Source organism: Ranitomeya variabilis, chromosome 4, assembly GCF_051348905.1.
Source record: "Ranitomeya variabilis isolate aRanVar5 chromosome 4, aRanVar5.hap1, whole genome shotgun sequence".
Classification (NCBI taxonomy): domain Eukaryota; kingdom Metazoa; phylum Chordata; class Amphibia; order Anura; family Dendrobatidae; genus Ranitomeya; species Ranitomeya variabilis.
The window spans coordinates 253401852-253419648 of NC_135235.1; the positions used below are offsets into that span (position 1 = coordinate 253401852).

Here is a 17797-nt window from a genome sequence, read left to right on the forward strand (position 1 = left end):
TGCTCAATACTGTATAATGGCCACACGTGATGCTCCATACTGTATAATGGCCATTGGCCACACATGATGCTCCATACTGTATAACGGCCACACATGATGCTCCATACTGTATAATGACCACACATGATGCTCCATACTGTATAACAGCCACACATGATGCTCAATACTGTATAATGGCCACACATGATGCTCCATACTGTATAATCGCCACACATGATGCTCCATACTGTATAACAGCCACACATGATGCTCAATACTGTATAATGGCCACACATGATGCTCCATACTGTATAACGGCCACACATGATGCTCAATACTGTATAATGGCCACACATGATGCTCAATACTGTATAACGGCCACACATGATGCTCCATACTGTATAATGGCCACACACAGTTCTCCATACTGTATAATGACCCCCCCTCCTGTATGCATGGATCATATTCCCCCCTGTATGCATGGCTCATATTCCCTCCCCCCTGTATGCATGGCTCATATTCCCCCCCCTGTATGCATGGCTCATAATCCCCCCCTGTATGCATGGTTCATACTCCCCCCCCCCCTGTATGCATGGCTCATATTCAACCCCCCCTGTATGCATGGCTCATATTCCTCCCCCCCTGTATGCATGGCTCATCTCTCCACCCCCCCTGTATGCATGGCTCATCTCTCCACCCCCCCCCCCCGTATGCATGTCTCATAATTCCCCCCCCCCTGTATGTATGGCTGATGGCTCATATTCCCCCGTATGCATGGCTCATAATTCCCCCCCCCCTGTATGTATGGCTGATGGCTCATATTCCCCCGGATGCATGGCTCATAATTCCCCCCCCCCCTGTATGTATGGCTGATGGCTCATATTCCCCTGTATGCATGGCTCATAATCCCCCCCCCCCCTGTATGCATGGCTGATGGCTCATATTCCCCCATATGCATGGCTCATAATTCCCCCCCCCCCGTATGTATGGCTGATGGCTCATATTCCCCTGTATGCATGTCTCATAATTCCCCCCCCCTGTATGCATGGCTGATGGCTCATAATTCCCCCCCCTGTATGCATGGCTGACGGCTCATATTCCCCTGTATGCATGTCTCATAATTCCCCCCCCCCCCCGTAGGCATGGCTGATGGCTCATAATTCCCCCCCCTTGTATGCATGGCTGATGGCTCATATTCCCCTGTATGCATGGCTCATAATTCCCCCCCCCCATATGAATGGCTGATGGCTCATATTCCCCTGTATGCATGGCTCATAATTCCCCCCCCCCCTGTATGCATGGCTGATGGCTCATGGCGCGTTTGTGACCCAGGACTAAAAAAAAACCAAAAAAAAAAACCTTGCTCAGGTGCCGCCCCCCGCAATGTCGCCGCTCTAGGCACGTGCCCTCGAGTGCCTAGTGGCAAATACGGCCCTGATCAGTAGGCTATCCTCTAACTGGTGGATGAGTGACAAAGAGATATTTCCAAAATCACAAGTTAAATGCAGCCAATGGGTGATATGTCCAAAAGATAAAACGTCAATATTGAGGAGCAGATGACATCAGTGGGGACAATCCTGACCCGGGGGGGAGGAACATGGTCAATAGGAACTGTGAGAGCAGGATTCATATTTATCTCTCCTGACTCTATTGTGGATATTCTTCATATATTCTCTTCTGCTTTCCAAGATGGAGTTTGAGCCAGAATGTGTGTGTGAGATAACAGAGGCCTCTCAGGAATGTCTTTGTCTAAAGGACTTAGAGAAAAAATAGGAAAGTTGGAGAAATGGAGAAATGAAACTTAAGGGGGGGGGGGGGGGTAGTACAACCAAAAGCTGGGAGTCAAGTGTTAACTTAGCCAATCTATGGGCATAGTAAATGCCCTGGGCCTAGTAAATATCTGTGGTTAGTTACAGCACCTCACTTCTCTTATTTTCCCATCACGCCTCTCATTTTCCCCCTCACATCTCTCATTTTCTCCCTTACACCTCTCATTTTCCCCCTCACTCCTCTTATTTTCCCCCTCACTTCTCTCATTCCCCCCTAACACTTGTCATTTCGACATCACATCTGTCATTTTCCGATCACTCCACTATTTTCCCTCACTCCTCATTTTGCACTCACACCTTTTCATTTTCACCTCACACCTCTCATTTTCCCCTCAGTATATACATGTTTGTCATCTCCCTTATATATAGTATACACCTGTATGTCATCTCCTGTATATAGTATATACCCTGTATGTCATCTCCCCTGTAAATAGTATATACCTGCTGTATGTCATGTCCTCCTGTATATTGTATATACCTATGTGTTATCTCCTCATGTATATAGTATATACCTCTATGTCATCTTTTCTGTATATATACTATATACCTGTATGTCATCTCCTCCTATGTATAGTATATACCTGTATGTCATCTCCTGTATATAGTATATACCTGTATGTCATCTCCCCTGTATATAGTATATACCTGCTGTATGTCATCTCCTTCTCTATATACCTATGTGTCATCTCCTCTTTTATATAGTATATATCTGTATGTCATCTCCTCCTGTATATAGTATATACGTGTGTCATTTCCTCCTGTATATAGTATATACCTGTAAGTCATCTCCTCCTGTATATAGTATATACCTGTGTCATCTGCTCCTGTATATAGTATATACCTGTGTCATCTCCTCCTGTATATAGTATGTACCTGTATGTCATCTCCTCCTGTATATAGTATATACCTTTGTGTCATCTCCTCTGTATATAGTATATACCTGTGTGTCATCTCCCCTGTATATAGTATATACCATTGTTATCTCCTCCTGTATATAGTATATACCTGTGTGTCATCTGCTCCTGTATATAGTATATATCTGTGTGTCATCTCCTCTTGTATATAGTATATACGTGTGTCATCTCCCCTGTATATAGTATATACCTGTGTGTCATCTCCTCCTGTATATAGTATATACCTTTGTGTCATCTCCTCTGTATATAGTATATACCTGTGTGTCATCTCCCCTGTATATAGTATATACCATTGTTATCTCCTCCTGTATATAGTATATACCTGTGTGTCATCTCCCCTGTACATAGTATATATGTGTGTGTCATCTCCTCCTCTATATAGTATATACCTGTATGTCATCTTCTCCTGTATATAGTATATACCTGTGTGTCATCTCCCCTGTATATAGTATATATGTGTGTGTCATCTCCTCCTGTATTTAGTATATACCTGTATGTCATCTCCTCCTGTATATAGTATATATCTGTGTGTCATCTCCTCCTGTATTAGACCTCGTTCACACGTTATTTGCTCAGTATTTTTACCTCCGTATTTGGAAGCTAAATTGGCAGCCTGATAAATCCCCACCCAACAGGAAGCCCTCCCCCCTGGCAGTATATATTAGCTCACACATACACATAATAGACAGGTCATGTGACTGACAGCTGCCGGATTTCCTATATGGTACAGTTGTTGCTCTTGTAGTTTGTCTGCTTTTTAATCAGATTTTTATTTTTGAAGGATAATACCAGACTTGTGTGTAATTTAGGGCGAGTTTCATGTGTCAAGTTGTGTGTGTTGAGTTGCGTAAGGCGACATGCATGTAGCGACTTTTGTGAGATGAGTTTTGTGTGGCGACATGCATGTAGTAATTTTTTGTGTGTCGAGTTGCATGTGACAGGTTAGTGTAGCAAGTTGTGTGCAGCAAGTTTTGCGCATGGCGAGTTTTGCGCGTTGCGTTTTGAGTATGTGCAAGTTTTGTGTGAGACAACTTTTGCATGTGTTGCAACTGTTGTGCATGTGGCAATTTTTCCGCGTGTGCAAGTTTTGCGTGTGGCGAGTTTTCCATGAGGTGAGTTTTGCACGTGTGGCGAGTTTTGCGTGAGCCTAGTTTTGCATGTGGCGAGTTTTGCGCATGGCGAGTTTTGCGCGTGGCGAGTTTTGAGCGGTGACTTTTGTGTTTCGACTTTTATGTGGCGAGGTTGGTGTATGTGTGGTGAAATGTGCGCTGAGGGTGATATGTGTTCAAGCACGTGGTAGTGTGTGGCGCATTTTGTGTGTGTGTTCATATCCCCGTGTGTGGTGAGTATCCCATGTCGGGGCCCCACCTTAGCAACTGTACGGTATATACTCTTTGGCGCCATCGCTCTCATTCTTTAAGTCCCCCTTGTTCACATCTGGCAGCTGTCAATTTGCCTCCAACACTTATCCTTTCACTTTTTCCCCATTATGTAGATAGGGGCAAAATTGTTTGGTGAATTGGAAAGCGCGGGGTTAAAATTTCACCTCACAACATAGCTTTGACGCTCTCGGGGTCCAGACGTGTGACTGTGCAAAATTTTGTGCCTGTAGCTGCGACGCCTCCAACACTTTTCCTTTCACTTTTTCCCCATTATGTAGATAGGGGCAAAATTGTTTGGTCAATTGGAAAGCGCGGGGTTAAAATTTCACCTCACAACATAGCCTATGACGCTCTCGGGGTCCAGACGTGTGACTGTGCAAAATTTTGTGGCTGTAGCTGCGACGGTTCAGATGCCAATCCCGGACATACATACACACATACACACACACATATACACACATTCAGCTTTATATATTAGATGTATGTATGTGAATGCTAGCACATAGAGATAAGCCAATCGTATTGTTACAATGCATGGATACTAATAACCTATATAAGATGGTGTTATGGGGTAATAGAGAGAGATCTGCTTTGAGTCTTAATGTATTAGAGTGGCTCTTCTACGCACGTATTTGTGTTTTACTATTTAATTTGGAGCAGGCACAACGTCTCAGAACGTCCCACATAATGTGGCGACGACATAACCCTCCTAAAAGAAGAACTAGGACTGAACAGGGTTGTGCCCTCTGAATGTAACCAATGCATGTTTCTATTCAATGCTGGTCAGCACAGATCTTAAGAACTGTATTACACAGCTCAGGTGTCTTCTAAGGAGTCTGACGGCCGCTCTCATTGTTTGATAAAGTGGACTGTGTAGAATTCTGAGATGTTGCCCTGCCGCCGGCGACGTTTCCCTGCGGTGAAACTAATCACACCCCGCTGAGAGCGATTCCCCGCTCCTTCATCTCCTCCCGCTTCCAGAGAAGTGTATGCTAATGTGAAGTGAAAATGACAATGTAATTAATAAAGATTCACCTGTGATTGGCGCCTGCCCCGGATACATCAGATTTGTAATTGTCATAAAATATAAGCATAAATCAGAGGAATCCGGCAGGGGCCGCCGCCAGGTGTAACGGTGACACCGGACTCTGAAGAAACGCAGGCGCCAAAGATGTGATAATCCAAAAATGAAGGACACTGAAAGATTTCTCCTCCGCATTCACTAAGGTAAAGGAATATCCCAGTATTCAGAGCAACAATAGAAACCCTCCTCAGTTCTGTCTTTGGTGGTTAATCTGCTTCTGGGAAAGTTGGGTAACAACCATTAAGATGACATCACCGCTCCCAAGTCACCGCTACCAAAAGGGTTGTCACACAGCTTTCCTAGGAAGAGACAGGGCTGAAAGCAGCAGGAAAGGTATAACTGTGTAACAGATGAGGACGGCCCCATGAGTGTCTGGACCCGCTGAACCCCTGGACTTACCTTGTAAGCCTTGATGTGCCCGCTGCGCCGATCCAGCGGGGGAGGTTCCCAGCCCACAATGATGGATCCGTTGCCACCGCCAATCAATGTGATGTTCACCTCCTGTGGAGCAGGTCCAGGAACTACAGAATAGAATAGACAATACTGGGGACAAAAAACCTCAGCTTCATAGTCACAACCCCAAAGTTCACATAAAATACTTATTACAGCGAAGGGTTTGTCACAATTATATCCAATCTAGACAATTTTCCATGAGGCACACAAGCTAGATTCCAGGCTGGTACATGTTACCTGCACTGATACATTGTAACAAAGAATCAGCACAGGAGACAAACTAGACTGGACACAACTGTAACAAACTGTCAGCAATGAAAAATAAAGCCTAAAAAAACAACAACAGTGTTTCTCCCACATTGTGGTACTGGTGAGGGTGACGGCGTCCTCCTGTATGGGGTGGTGACATGATCTGTGTGTTCCAGGCAGTTGCAATATTCTCATTCTCCGTCTCATAAGCTCTAATTAATTTTCTGCTGAATTGATCTCCACAGTGAAATCGGAGAATGTCAGTCATAGCGGCCGGGGAAGGGAGGGATGATCGTCTCCTGGGGCGACCGATGAGGACGCTGAAAGTCCTACCTTATAGCACATTTCAGCTGGAACATGGGGGCTGCTTCACTCGGGGTACAGGGTAGTGACGCCGAAACTCAGGGTACAGGGTAGTGACACTGACACTCGGGGTACAGGATAATGACACTGACACTCGGGGTACAGGATAATGACACTGACACTCAGGGTTCGGGATAATGGCACTGACATTCGGTGTACGGGATAATGACGCTGACACTCGGGGTACGGGAGAATGGCACTGACACTCGGGGTACAGGATAATGACACTGACACTCGGGGTACAGGATAATGACGCTGACACTCGGGGTACGGGAGAATGGCACTGACACTCGGGGTACAGGATAATGACGCTGACACTCGGGGTACAGGATAATGACACTGACACTCAGGGTTCGGGATAATGGCACTGACATTCGGTGTACGGGATAATGACACTGACACTCGGGGTACAGGATAATGACACTGACACTCGAGGTACAGGATAATGATACTGACACTCGGGGTACAGGATAATGACACTGACACTCGGGGTACAGGATAATGGCACTGACACTCGGGGTACAGGATAATGATACTGACACTCGAGGTACAGGATAATGATACTGACACTCGGGGTACAGGATAATGACACTGACATTCGGTGTACGGGATAATGGCGCTGACACTCGGGGTACAGGATAATGACACTGACACTCGGGGTACAGGATAATGACACCGACACTCGGGGTACAGGAGAATGGCACTGACACTGGGGGTACAGGATAATGACACTGACACTCAGGGTTCGGGATAATGACACTGACATTCGGTGTACGGGATAATGACACTGACACTCGGGGTACGGGATAATGACACTGACATTCGGTGTACGGGATAATGACACTGACACTCGGGGTACGGGATAATGACACTGACATTCGGTGTACAGGGTAGTGATGCCGAAACTTGGGGTACAGGGTAGTGACACCGACAGTCGGGGCACAGGGTACTGATGCCGAAACTCGGAGTACAGAGTAGTGACGCAGAAACTCGGGGTACAGGGTAGTGACGCCGACACTCAGGGTACAAAATAGTGACGCTGACACTCGGGGTACAGGATAGTGATGCCGAAACTCGGGGTACAGAGTAGTGACGCCGACACTCAGGGTACAGAGTAGTGATGCCGACACTGAGGCTATGTGCACACATCAGAATTTCTTGCAGAAAATTCCTGATCAAAACCGGACATTTTATGCAAGAAATCCGCATGCGTGTTTTTCTCGTGTTTTTTTTTCGCGTTTTTGATGCGTTTTTTTCCGGAGCTTCCCAATGCATTAAATAGTGGGAAAAACGTGAAAAATCCGCAAAATTAATGAACATGCTGTGTTTTTTACCGCGATGTGTTTTTTTCGCGGAAAAAAACGCATCATGTGCACAAAAATTGCAGAATGTATTAAAAATTATGGGATGCTTATGGGATGCTTATGTATGCGTTTTTTAAGCGTTTTTCCTGCGGAAAACGGACGAAAAAACGTGAAAAAAAAACGAGAAAAATCCTGAACGTGTGCACATAGCCTCAGGGTACAGAGTAGTGACGCCGACACTCAGGGTACAGAGTAGTGACGCCGACACTCAGGGTACAGAGTAGTCATGCCAACACTCGGGGTACAGGGTAGTGATGCTGACACTTGGGGTCAGGGCCGGTTTTAGACAAAATGGGGTCCTGGGCAATAGTTTAAAGTGGGGCCCCAAATGCTAACATATTGCACCATCACACAGAAACATTTCTGCTGTATTTACAAGCGCAGAGTTCAGGCCGCTAAATGATCGACAATATTGAAGTCGTTTGACACTTGTATCCCGTTCTCTTTAGGGCAGGTGCACACGGTCAGGAATCGGCAGGAATTTGGACACAGAACATGTCCGCTGTCGACTATTGAACGGATGTGAATCCGCATGTGATCACTGAACTGTGCGGAATCACCGTGTCCAGTACATTGCACGGGTGACATTTGTCTTACAGAGACAAATAAAGATAAATAGACATGCTGTGGTCTGGAAAGACGTGCCACATGTCTGTCTCTGCGGGTGATCCGTGGACGTCTGTGGACACATAGTGGGCATGGAATATCTTGAAATCCCATCCACTATGCTGTAACATCTGGACGCTGCACAAGTACCCAGCGTCCAACCTGCAGCATTTACTGACCGTGTACACCTACCCTTACTATGGCTAAGGAAGAATGATGGGTACAGATAGTCCTCGATACAGTATAATGCAGGTCCCATATAGTAAAATGCACTCCCCATGGCCCTTAGTAGAGTATACTGCAGCCCCCCTCATAGAGTATACTGCAGCCCCCCTCATAGAGTATACAGCAGCCCCCCTCACAGTATACTGCAGCCCCCTCATAGAGCACACTGCAGCCCCCCTCATAAGAGTACACTGCAGCCCCCCTCAGAGTACACTGCAGCCCACCTCACAGTATACTGCAGCCCCCTCAGAGTACACTGCAGCCCCCTCAGAGTACACTGCAGCTCCCCTCATAGAGTACACTGCATTCCCCCTCACAGTATACTGCAGCCCCCTCACAGTATTCTTAAGCCCCCCACACACAGTATAATACAGGCCCCAGCCCCATAAACACACAGCATAGTGCAGCTCCCTTCACACACAGTATAATGCAGCCCCCCATACACACAGTATGATGCAGCCCTCCAGAGAATAATGCAGCCCCCTCAGAGAATAATGCAGCCCCCACCCCCACACAGTATAATTCAGCCCCCCACAAAAAAAACACAGTATAGTGCAGCCCCTACACACAGTACAATGCAGCCCCCCCACATACACAGTATAGTGCTGCCCACACACACACACAGTATAATGCAGCCCCCCCACACACAGTATAGTTCAGTACCCCCACACACATACTATCTTGCATCACACGCACACACATAATACTCTCCTCCTTGTACCCCTTCTGCAGAGCATCTCAGTGTGTCATCAGCTCCACTGCTGAAACAAGCCGAGTCACAGGCAGAGGCAAAATGATGGTCGAGGGAGTGTCAGCTGACGCTCTCTCCTCCATATCTGCTTTCAACGTTATCGGCATCTATGATGCCGATAAGTTGAATGCGCAATGCGAGGAGAGGGCGGCGCCGGACCCCTCTTACTCAGGGGCCCCATAGCGGCCACTGGCTGGGGGCCCCTGGAGGAGCTGGGGCCCTAGGCGGCTGCCGGGTCTGCCTGCCCTGCTCAGGGTATGGGGTAGTGACGCCGACACTCAGGGTACAGGGTAGTGACACTGACACTCGGGGTACAGGATAATGATGCAGACACTCAGGATACTGGATAATGACACTGATGCTCGGGGTACAGGATAATGACACTGGGGGTACAGGATAATGACAATGATGCTCGGGGTACTCAATAATGATGCTGACACTCGGGGTACAGGATAATGACACTGACACTCGGATACTGGATGACACTGACACTCGGATACTGGATGACACTGACGCTCGGGGTACAGGATAATGACACTGGGGGTACAGGATAATGACACTGATGCTCGGGGTACTCAATAATGATGTTGACACTCGGGGTACAGGATAATGACACTGACACTCGGATACTGGATGACACTGACACTCGGATACTGGATGACACTGACACTGGGGGTACAGGATAATGGTGCTGACACTCGGGGTACAGGATAATGACACTGACACTGGGGGTACAGGATAATGGCGCTGACACTCGGGGTACAGGATAATGGTGCCGACTGTCAGGACTTTTTGATTACCTTTTGTGCATTACTGCCCTTTTCCAAGATGGCGTCTTTGGTCTCATGTGCACTGTGTCTTCCTGCTATATAACTCCACCCCAGCCTTTAGTCTGTGCTAGAGTATTCTGCCTTGCATCCAGCTTCTTACCCTGGCGACTCCCTGGCTTTGCACCTGCACCTGCTCCTGTGAACCTGTGTGGAGATCCTGCTACTCAGCTCTGAGTTTCTGCTGCATACAGGGGCGTAACTACCACGGTCGCAGCAGTCGCCACTGCGACCGGGCCCGGGGCAGTCAGGGGCCCCGGCAGGTCAGATGCACGCCGACACCAGCAAAAAGTTAAAAACTGTTGCCGCTCAGGTGATTCCTCCCGACAGACCTGCCCTCCACCTGACCTGCCGGGCGGGCGCACACATCAGATCAGCAGCCGACGCCTGATCTGAAAGGAAGAGCTGAAGAAGATCCTGTGGTGACGTCATCACTATCATAGGTCTTTCACCATTTATCAGCTCCGCCTCCTGATCACATGACGATGACGTTACCACAGGTCCTTGAGCTCTCAGCAGCTCAGTCCTGGTTGTGTGCAGCTCGTGTTCCCTGGTATCAACCAGCAGCAGATTTCCGGTTCCTGCTGTTCTGGTGAGATGTGGAGACGGGCAGAATGTGGAGATGGATGGGGCAGAATGGGGAGAAGGATGGGGCAAAATGCGGAGACGGATGGGGCAGAATGCGGAGACGGATGGGGCAGAATGCGGAGTCGGATGGGGCAGAATGCGGAGACGGATGGGGCAGAATGCGGAGACGGATGGGGCAGAATGCGGAGACGGATGGGGCAGAATGCGGAGTCGGATGGGGCAGAATGCGGAGGCAGATGGGGCAGAATGCAGAGTCGGATGGGGCAGAATGCGGAGTCGGATGGGGCAGAATGCGGAGTCGGATGGGGCAGAATGCGGAGACGGATGGGGCAGAATGCGGAGACGGATGGGGCAGAATGCGGTGCGGATGGGGCAGAATGCGGAGTCGGATGGGGCAGAATGCGGAGTCGGATGGGGCAGAATGCGGGGACGGATGGGACAGAATGCGGGGACGGATGGGGCAGAATGTGGAGACAGATGGGGCAGGAGCATGGGCAGGATGTGGATTTGGGTGGAAAATATTTTGGCGGGGGGCCCCATTTGAAAGTTCGCACCGGGGCCCATAACTTTGTAGTTACGCCACTGGCTGCATACATCGGTTTCCAGTAATCCTCCTCCATCTGTCTGCTTGTGTTTGTTTCCATCTGCATTTGCTGGACATGTAAGCTGTTGCTGCTCTGCTTAAACCTGAGATTATCACCCAGGCCTTCCTGGTTGAGCTAAGATATTGCTTGAACTGCCTTATAAGCATATCTATCTGTGTTTGGACTAAACAAGGACTTATTCGTGTCAAGTTTCCTCAAGTACAACTGTGCTTCATAGACTTTCTGCTTGTTTATGTTTTTCCTCTAAAGTTCCTATAGACTGTTAGGCTATGTGCACATGTAGCAGATTTTTCGCATTTTTTCGCGGTTTTTCGCTATAAAAACGCTATAAAACCGAGAAAAAAACGCTCACATTAAGCATCCTATTTAATAGAATGCAATCCGCATTTTTTGTGCACATGCTGCATCTTTTTCCTGAGCGGAATCGCATTCCGAAAAAATATGCAGCATGTTCATTAAATTTGCGGAATCGCGGGGATTCTGCACAGCTAGGAATGCATTGATCTGCTTACTTCCCGCAGGGGGCTATGCCCACCATGCGGGAAGTAAGCAGATCTTGTGCGGTTGGTACCCAGGGTGGAGGAGAGGAGACTCTCCTCCACGGACTGGGCACCATATAATTGTTAAAAAAAAAATAATTAAAATAAAAAATCATGATATACTCACCTTCGATGGCCCCCGGAGTCCTCCCGCCTCTCAGCGGTGCACGTGGCCGCTTCCGTTCCTATAGATGGTGTGTGTGAAGGACCTGCGATGACGTCGCGGTCACATGACCGCGATGACTTCGCGATCACGTGACCGCGACGTCATCGAAGGTCCTGCACACACACCATCTATAGGAACGGAAGCCGCTGAGGAGATCGGCTGTTTGCGGAAGGTGAGTATAACCATTTTTTTAATTTTTTTAAAATTATTTTTAGCATGCTATCTTTTACTATTGATGCGTTATAGGCTGCATCAATAGTAAAAAGTCAATCAGTTTTCCAAGCGATGCTACAGATCGCTTGGAAAACGCTAGCATTCTGCAAGCTAATTATGATTGCAAAACGCTAGTTTCCTGTGGGAATATGCATGCCAATTCCGCATGCGATATACCCGCTGCAGGAGCTGCAGAATTGCAGAATTGCAGAGTTGCAGAGTTGCAGAATTTCCACGGCAATTCTGCAACATGTGCACTTAGCCTAAAGATGCATTTTATATTTACACCAAGTGTTGTGGACTTGAGCTTTGCTCTGCACCTGTTTGAATCACCGTGTGATAATATAGACTTTACCACTTATAAAACTGTGTCCTGTAGTTGTCTTGTTCCACGCAAAGAGTCTCCTGAGTTATCCCCTATAATCATTACAGGATACTCTAGCCTCAAAAGAGGAGACTGCTGGAACAATGACTGCAGAAAGCAGACTAGAGCAGGTGTTCTCCATAATTAGATCACCGCAGAAAGATGTGGAAGGTCTGCAAAAGAAGTTTGGAAGCTTTGAACACAATCAACAAGTGTTTGGACAAACTTTGCAGGACATAAGCACCCGAATGGCAGTCCAGGAAAACAAACTTGCTGGCATGGAGTCCCAGTATGGACGGGCTTTTCAGGACATAAGCACACAAGTAGCTGCACAAGCGGCTTTATCATCTGGGCAACTGCCACCAGCTAGCCCACCTAAGTTGCCCCCATTCAGATTTAATGGTGATCGCAACAAATTTCGTGGCTTTATGAATCAATGTATGCTATATTTTGATGTGCATGCTGACCGTTTTCCTAATGATAGATCCAAAGTATTGTGTGTAATAATGCTGCTGACCGCACGAGCACTTGCCTGGGCGAATCCGATGATTGGGTCTCGTGACCCGCGGTTAAATAATTTGGACGATTTTTTGGACGCTATGGCATTAGTGTTTGATGACCCTAATTGCCGTGCAACCGCTGAATCTGCTTTATTGTCTTTACGCCAGGCTAAACGTTCTCTTATTGGGTATGCTACTGAATTCAGGAGATTAGCGGTAGATACCAATTGGGACAATTATGCACAATTGCCTATTTTTAAAAGGGGTTTGTCTAGCATTGTAAAGGATGAACTAGCTCGCTCTGAATCACCACAAGTGCTAGAAACATTTAGGGTATGTTTCCACTGTCAGGATGGCCGGCGGTATCGCTTTCTGGGACGCGATCATGCCGGATGTGTTAACTCTTCACATAACTCTTCACATCCGGGATGATCGCTCTCTCCCATAGCGCCCTGTGATATGCCTTGCGGGGACGCTGCGTCCCCGCAAGGTGTACGGACATGCTGCGATCTGAAAAGACGCACAGCATGTCCGGAGTCGCAGGGTCGCCGCATGCGGGTTTCCACGCATAGTGGAGACGGGATTTCATAAAATCCCCTCCACTATGCTGGAACATCTGGACGCTGCTTGTTTGACGCTGCAGCTCTGCGCAGCGTCAAACAAGCAGCGTTTCCTGACCGTGGAAACATACCCTTATACAGCATTGTGTGCACATTGACATTCGCCTTAGGCCGCCGTCACACTAGCGAGTTTTACGGACGTATGAGCGCATAAACTACGTCCGTAAAATTCGCATTACACACGGCCCAATGAATCTCTATGGCCCAGCTTCTATCTGCCGTATATTACGCATCCGTAATATACGGTCTTATACGGCCATAGAAAATCGCAGCATGCTGCGTTTGTCACCGTATTGCGCAAAAAAATGCCAATGAAAGTCTATGGGGGGCGAGAAAAATACAGATTCCCCACGGACCAGCAGTGTGACTTGCGAGAAATACGCAGCGGTGTTAGTGAAAAGCCGGTAACTCAATTGCCGGCTTTTCATTTCTCCTTCCCAAACCCGACATGATATGAGACATGGTTTACATACAGTAAATAATACTAATGTTAGTAGTGTGTATGTGCAAAATTTGGGTGCTGTAGCTGCTAAAATAAAGGGTTAAATGGCGGAAAAAATTGGCGTGGGCTCCCGCGCAATTTTCTCCGCCAGAGTGGTAAAACCAGTGACTGAGGGCAGATATTAATAGCCTAGAGAGGGTCCATGGTTATTGGCCCCCCCTGGCTACAAACATCTGCCCCCAGCCACCCCAGAAAAGGCACATCTGGAAGATGCGCCTATTCTGGAACATGGCCACTCTCTTCCCACTCCCGTGTAGCGGTGGGATATGGGGCAATGAAGGGTTAATGTCACCTTGCTATTGTAAGGTGACATTAAGCCAGATTAATAATGGAGAGGCGTCAATTATGTCACCTAATCCATTATTAATCCAATTGTATGAAAGGGTTAAAAAACACACACATTATTAAAAATTATTTTAATGAAATAAACACACAGGTTGTTTTAATATTTTATTGCTCTCTCAATCCACCTGAAGACCCTCGCTTGGCAAAATAATAAACCAACAATATACATACCTTCTGATGAACTGTCACGTCCCACGAAGTAAATCCATCTGAAGGGGTTACATCAATTTACAGGCAGGAGCTGTGCTAAAGCACTCGCTCGTACCTGTAAACCCTGGATGCTGAAAGGAAAGCTGGGTGATCTGTACTTACATTGAGTCGCGGTGAGGCGCCCTCTGCTGGATGTTCTCATGAACTGCAGCCTTGGAAAAGTTCCCACGCTCGAGTTCATGTGACTTCATCCTGCAGAGGGCGCATCATGTATATATTTTTTAACGAACATTTGAGCACATAAATCCATTAGATGTCGGTTTTGCAAGCCTGCGAGAAAATATCGCAGTACGGATGCCATACGGATTACATACGGAGGATGCCATGCGCAAAATATGCTGACACACCCTGCCTACGGATGACATACGGATCACAATTTTGGGGACTTTTCTGCGTATTACGGCCGTAAAAAACAGACCGTATTGTCTTACGCCTAGTGTGACGCCGGCCTTACTGAGCGTAGGCAGGAGAAGTTTGCTGCATATAACCGTATTTCTAACTTTTCCCTTCATTCCAAAGAGCCTGCAGATAAAACATCTCGAGAGGTAGAGGAGGTGCCCATGCAAATTAATTCTGTTCAGAGGCGCAAGAGTAATGAGCGCCGGGAGCATCGCCTTCGAGAAAGTCTATGTTTCTACTTCGGCTAGTATGACCACTTTCTAATCAACTGTCCCAAGTGTCCCAAGCGGCCTAACAAGGTGCTAGCAGCAGTAGGAGAGTATGACAACTATGATGATGAATCTGACATCTCTGAATGTAGCCTGCCTTTAAACGCTGTATTCCATTCACTTTCTATGACTTCACCAGCCAAGGAGCTAAATGAAAAGAACTCTCACTGTTCTCTCCCAATTAAGATTCTGTGTACAGGACAGTGCATTTCCAGTGCAGCTATGATTGACTCTGGTGCAGGTGGCAATTTTATGGATATCGCATTTGCCAAGGAACATGGTATTGAAATTCAGCAAAGAGCCTCTCCAATTACCATGGAAACAGTGGATGGGTCACCTTTAATCTCCGGGCCTGTGGATCAGGAGACCGCACCCCTTGAGATTTTGTTGGAGCCTAATCATCAAGAGCAACTCTCTTTCTTGGTAATTTCTTCTCCTCATTTTCCTGTGATTTTAGGCATTCCTTGGTTGCATTCTCAGAACCCAATTATCAACTGGGAGACCAAGGAGATTATCTTTCCAACAAGGAGCAACTCAGCGTTAACAGAAGCTGTCCCTGAGTCCACGGCTACGGAACCACATGTACTGGTATTTACTTTACCTTCATCATATAAAGAGTTCTCTGACATCTGTGACAAGAAGAATGCAGATCAGTTTCCTCCACACAGGCATTATGACTGTCCCATTGAGTTGCTTCCTCGGGCAGCTATTCCTTTTGGTAACGTATATCCTTTGGTGGCACCTGAGCTTCAAGCCTTAAAAGAGTATATTGATGAAAATCTGGCCAAAGGCTTCATACGTCCTTCTTCCTCACCAGCAGGGGCACCTATATTTTTTTGTAAAGAAGGATGGGTCCCTGAGACCCTGTGTGGACTATCGAGAGCTCAATAAGGTAACCATACGGAATCGTTACCCTTTGCCTCTGATTCCCGAATTACTGGAAAGAGTCCGCCATGCTAAGGTGTTCTCTAAACTGGAACTTCGTGGAGCTTATAATTTGGTGCGTGTTCGTCCAGGGGATGAGTGGAAGACAGCATTCAGATGCCGGTATGGACACTTTGAATATCTCGTGATGCCCTTCGGGCTTTGTAATGCCCCTGCAACGTTTCAACACCTTGCTATAGACATTTTCAGAGATTTGTTGGACCAGTTTGTGGTGATCTATTTGGACGATATTCTAATCTTTTCTGACTCTCTACAGGAACATGAAGAACATGTCAAAGCTGTTTTAAGACATCTGAAAGAGAACCATCTGTATATCAAGCCGGAGAAATGTGAGTTACATCGTTCTGAGATACAGTTCTTAGGTTATATCATCTCTCCCCAGGGGCTGAAAATGGAATCTGGTAAGATTCAGGCTATCCTTGACTGGCCGGTACCCAAGAACGTTAAGGAGGTGCAACGTTTTATTGGTTTTGCAAATTTCTACAAACGTTTTATTCGAAATTTGTCTGATATTGTCCGTCCCATTACTTCCTTGACAAAGAAGGAAAAGCCCTTTAAGTGGTCATCACAGGCTCAAGAAGCTTTTGATCGGCTTAAGATCGGTTTCACCTCAGCACCGCTGTTGATACACCCAGATCCAACACTTTCTTTCATTGTGGAGGTGGACGCTTCTGATAATGTTTTGGGGGCTATTCTCTCCCAAAGAACTGGAGAGAAGGGTCTGCTACATCCCTGTGCTTTCTTTTCCCATAGACTAACCTCAGCAGAGAAGAATTACGATGTGGGAGACAAGGAATTGCTGTCTATTATTGCGGCTTTCAAGGAATGGAGGCATCATCTGCAAGGAGCTGCACAACAGATCGTAGTGCTTACTGACCATCGCAATTTAGAGTTCCTCAGATCCGCTAGATGTCTTTCTCCTCGTCAGGCTCGTTGGAATTTGATTTAAAAATAATTTACTTTTGTTATCTCGTACCGTCCAGGATCTCGTAATGGGAAGGCTGATGCTTTATCCCGAATCCATGCTGCGGATTCCGTACCTGGAGCCCCGTCCAAGACCATTCTATCTGATGCCAATTTCATCGGAGTTATCCACGATCAGGACTTGTGGAAGAAGTGCAGGGAGGCTTATGACGGTGATGTATTTCTGGCCAACCCACCTGTTGATATTAATCTTGTCTTTAAGGGTGGCATGTGGTTCAGAGATCGACATATCTACGTCCCTGAAGCCGTCCGTCTGCAGATCCTCAAGTTGGTACATGACTCCAAGTTGGCTGGTCATAGGGGGGTACAGATGACACAAGAGTTCCTAAGCCAATTTTTCTGGTGGCCAACTTGCCTGAAGGATATTAAGGACTATGTTCTCTCTTGCGAGGTATGTGCTCGTTACAAGACTCCTCGTGTGGCACCTACGGGTCTCCTGCAACCATTACCTGTTCCGTCCCGCCCTTGGGGATCTATATCAATGGACTTTATTGTGGAGCTGCCTACATCGGGGGGCATGAA

The 17797-nt window shown here is 47.1% G+C and overlaps 1 protein-coding gene across 3 annotated transcripts in view; it reads right to left on the reverse strand.

Annotated features, from left to right (window-relative positions):
- The window catches only part of ROBO4 (roundabout guidance receptor 4), a 131266-nt gene that overhangs the window by 40829 nt on the left and 72640 nt on the right, over window positions 1–17797 (reverse strand). For all 3 annotated transcript variants that reach the window (XM_077249561.1, XM_077249560.1, XM_077249562.1), the window contains one exon: window positions 5588–5709. In XM_077249561.1, the coding sequence (XP_077105676.1) occupies window positions 5588–5709 (122 nt within the window). The remainder of the gene's footprint in view (window positions 1–5587; window positions 5710–17797) is intronic.